General features: G+C 47.8%; 1 protein-coding gene across 1 annotated transcript; it reads left to right on the forward strand.

Moving 5' to 3' along the window:
- Positions 1 to 1,385: 1,385 nt before the first annotated feature.
- VOLCADRAFT_97055 (uncharacterized protein) lies at positions 1,386 to 4,258 on the forward strand (the record flags this gene model as incomplete). Its single annotated transcript, XM_002956033.1, has 4 exons — positions 1,386 to 1,437; positions 1,653 to 1,731; positions 3,575 to 3,638; positions 4,133 to 4,258. The coding sequence occupies 4 exons, from the start codon at positions 1,386 to 1,388 to the stop codon at positions 4,256 to 4,258; spliced, it is 321 nt and encodes a 106-aa protein (XP_002956079.1).
- Positions 4,259 to 4,542: the final 284 nt, after the last annotated feature.

Genomic DNA, 4,542 nt, shown 5'->3' on the forward strand with positions numbered 1-4,542 from the left:
AAAATTTTAGTAGAAGATTTAGAACTATGTATGTATTTAGTTTTAGCGTTTGTTCCCGCTTTGAGGGCGTGAAATGCCGTGTCAATGTCCCTAATAAGTTATTGTCCCGGCATTTCAATTGTCGCCCATAAGCATGAACCAGGCCACCAACTCACAAGCTTACATGCAACAACTAAACTAACACAAGGTCGTCCATATGGCACCTTTCCTTGGACAAGGCATCCTCCAATTGGCACGCGGTAAATTGACTTAGATTGTTTGCCCTGGCAAACTTATGTACTCCAAACTCATCCACTAGACGATGCTGGCTGTATTTCTTGCGTGGGCGATCTTGTCGCCGACGGGCGATGTTGTCCAGGGCGTTCCGGTCAAACTCGTAGGCGCCGACCTCATTACCGTTGTCCATGGACATTGTGTTGGAAGGATACGTTAAGGTTCCGATAAAATGAAGAAATGAAGAAGCGCTCCTTCATAGTATGGAGATGGTAGAATCGTCAAGCAACTTTTGAACGACCAGGGAGAGTTGCTGATAGGCGAATTTGTATGAAGCTATAAAATTCCTTTATTCTTTCAAGGTAAATGAATGCTTATGTATTCGTCCGTTAGTAGCGTGAAGCTTTGAACACTCTTTGTACGGCAGATTCGGCACAATGTTTTGCCTCATTGCGATGTTGCCTGAAAATTTTGAACAGAAGGGATCACTGCTCATGCTGGTGCAGCAAGACATGTAAGGAGATGGCCTGGTCACAATCCAGCAGTCATATATCGACAATCTCAAGCTATGACAACTCGTTACATGTGTCTGTAATAAAAAAGGGACTTTGCGATGGTGTGGGGAGCTCTTTGAGTGGTGGGACTGTGGAAATCCAGTTTGTTTCGCCCGTAACAAGTTTGTTACGGGCGAAACAACGTCCCTCTGAAACGTTTGGATATGCCTATGCAACACATTTCCTCAATTTCATGAACTGCAAGTATTCTAATCCAACATCACCCCAATCTCAGTGTAAACTAGTCTCCAAATGTGCCTGCACAAGACTGTCACCCCTGTCACCCGGCATTCACATTGCCTTAACCTCCTAAGCTTGTCGGGTGTGACACGTGGGCATGAACCTTGTGACAATGGGCATTGTCACAAAGAAACTGGTTGCAATCAGAAATGCATTTTTCCTCATGCCAGGTTACCGACATCGGTTACCGATTACTGGGGACGGTTAACGGATAACGGTTCGCTCGGTAATCCTACCGACCGGTTACCCATCTCGTTAACTGGACCCGTTAGGTCGGAACCGGGCCGGAACCGGCCTGGAGTATGCCATTGGGCTGAAGACGAGGTCACTGTCGTACTTAGCCCGTATGTTCTTGTAAGGGGGGCATTCAGCAAAAACATGCAATTCGTCTTCAAACGCTCCACTGTCACAAAGCCTGCACGTGCGCACGGTGCGCTGACGTCTATTAAACCGGTTAACCTCTAACACCCAACAGCTTAACCTCAAACACTTGAGCCCTTGATGCAGTCGCTGGGCCATGGAAAAACTCGATCAAATGTCGAGGAGAATGGGTGTCTCGAGGCGCACATACAGGCCCAACCGCCGCATACATTTCCTTGACCTTTTGTACCAGTTCCAGGACCATCACGCCCATGAACTGTGCAGCCAACGGCTGCCGCCACGGAGCCGGCCAGGGTAACTTTGCCCACCGCCGCACTCCAGCCGCAACATGGCACATGGCAAGGTGAGTTGCACAAAGAGCGTGAGCGTAACGACATCACTGCAGCTAACCTCGTCCCGCACTCTGGGAACCTGGAGCCCTCACTCTATATGCGATTCACATTCATTTCATACCTTCATGAAGGACCCTTCATTCCACACCAAATCGAGGGCACAAGGTCAATTTGGAATGAAGACTCCCTCATTACAGAATGAAGGGAGCTCAGAATGAATGCCCCCTACGGTTTGAATGCCCCATCAGTCCAAAATGAAGGAGTCTCCATAAAACGAGCCCATGTCCATCATGTGATATGAAGGCTCCTTCATTCCAAAACGAAGGAGTCTCCATAAAAAGAACCGCGTACATCACGTGATGTGAAGGCCCCTTCAGTCCAAAATGAAGCAGTCGTAAGTTTGAACCATACAGAGTACGTGGCAATGTATTGCAACAGTGAGAAATTGCGACCATCTCGTTAGGAGCCACAGCCTCTTTGCCATTATTAACAAGCTGGACGCACTGCTGTCTGGTGATATGATATATGCACGAGACTGGCACTGATCATTGCGTCCACAGGACGCACACGAAAATTCGAATTTGGTGAGCGGTCGTCACAGAGGTAACGGGGATATGTTTTAGCTGGAGGGGCCATAGTTATTAGCTGTTATTATACCGTCACAGCCAGCCAGGCTTGCAAACAGATGCTGTGCGTGTAGCTCCAAAAACACTATGCATGATCATGCTAAGTCATGTTCTCACTAAAACCAATTCTGGCATGACGATATCAGAAGGCTTCTATAAAGGAATCCGTGGATAACGACCACTTCAGCCAAACTACTTCTGAAGGGCCCTCAGCCCTTCATTGTGGGATGAGCTCAGAATTCATGATAACTCACGTTGGAACAATGCATACAGTCATAAGTAATAAAAAACAAACCCTGGCATGGCGATATTAGACGGCTTTTGCATGGAAAGGGACCATTTCAGCCGAGCTCCTTCTATATGTTCTGAAGGCCCCTCAGCCCTTCATTCCGAAATGAGCACTAAATGAGCACGAAACGAACACTAGATGAAGGGAATCCCGGGTATCGAAGGGAAGCGGATTCCCAGAGTGCACGGGCAAGGTAAGATTTGCGGGTTAAAGGTAAGTGTTTTAACTCCCGCACGTTTTGGCCCGGTTCTGCTCTGCCAGTTTCTTGCTATGCATTGAGGGCCCTGCATTTAGAGGGGGGATAGTTGTTGTATTCCGCTTCTTAAATCTGGTCCCAAACGGATATATTTTTCTGTCTAATTTTTCCTTTCTCGCTTGGTGCGGTTGCTGGGCTTGGCGCGGTTGCTGGACAAGTTCGCTGGAACTGAATTCCAACTGCCTATTTTGCCGATTTTCTGTCAGATCTTTATGGCTCCGACCTCTGGGTCAGACGGCGAGCGGGATGCTGTCATGGATGCCTACAAGTAAACGCCGCCTCAGGCGGCAGCCCACTCTTTATTGTATTGTTTAGCGTAATAACGAAGTCCATAAGTATGGGTGGGGGTCGTAGCACAGGCTACGACTGGGATGCTGGTCCCTGGCTCGTGGAACTCCGTCATTGATTGGAAGCATGGATCAATGGTACGCCATTCCGGACTGGACTGCGCCTTTTCGGAACTGGCTGTACGATGCATGGGATGGTGAAACTCTTCCAAATCGGTGTCTTCCGATGCCACCATCCAGTTGTGGTTTAGTAAGATACAACAAATAACCATCCATATTGTTTCATTGCATTGGTGGGAGATTCCCGACTGCAGAGGCAAAGGCACATGAGCGGGTGATTTCTACCTATGTTGTGGTGGACAAGGCACGCCAGCATATCTTCACACCAATTTTCAGGCGTATCCTTGTCACCTATTGCCATGGCTCACAATCAGATTTGCTACCTGGCCAGGAGATTGAGGTAAGAGCAACAACAGGATGAATCCACTTGAAATTGTAATAGCTGGCCACTGAAAAGGCTGCTGGAGATACTGGTAGACAGTGTACCAGCTACAACAATTTCAAGTGGATTCATCCTGTTGTTGCTCTTACCTCTCCTGGCCAGGTAGCAAATCTGATTGTGAGCCATGGCAACAGGTGATGAGGATACGCCTGAAAATTGGTGTGAAGATATGCTGGCGTGCCTTGTCCACCACAACATAGGTAGAAATCACCCTCTCATGTGCCTTTGCCTCTGCAGTCGGAATCTCCCATTATGCAATGAAACAATGTGGATGGCTATTACATCATATAATTGCTACCATTCATTGTTATGGTAGCCTATCATTTGCCAAAAAACATTCAGTACTGCATAGTATTGTTTCACAGCTACATGAAAGATACTAATGGTGGAATATCAGTTTCTTCAGTCCTCACGCTGACTGCACTCTTTAATGGTGCACCATTCATTCACAGGCAAGCAAGAAGCAGGGAAAGGGGGACAAGACTGCACCAGAGGGCCAGTGGGGCAGCAAAGGGCAGCCTTCAAGGCATGGCTGTACAAGGCATGGCCTGTACAACTTCCCTCGTGCCATCTGCTGATGGCATGATGGGAGTTGTAACTTATGGGGGGGGGTTCGGTGGGGGGGCCGGAGACCCCCCCAGCGCCTCACACTCAAGGAATAAATTAAGATGATCCTCCAACTTTGTTACTTCGGTTGGAATAAATTGAGACCTACCCTACACGAAAAATAATCACTGCCCTGTAGCAAGCTACATTTACTTTTGTATCACTATCACAGTGTTGTTGTCACCGTGTTGTATCACAGTGTTGCTGTCACCGTTCTAGACTTAAGCCTTCAAACTCCGATTTCCTGTACTGCTTC

Source organism: Volvox carteri (genome assembly GCF_000143455.1).
Source record: "Volvox carteri f. nagariensis unplaced genomic scaffold VOLCAscaffold_57, whole genome shotgun sequence".
NCBI lineage: Eukaryota > Viridiplantae > Chlorophyta > Chlorophyceae > Chlamydomonadales > Volvocaceae > Volvox > Volvox carteri.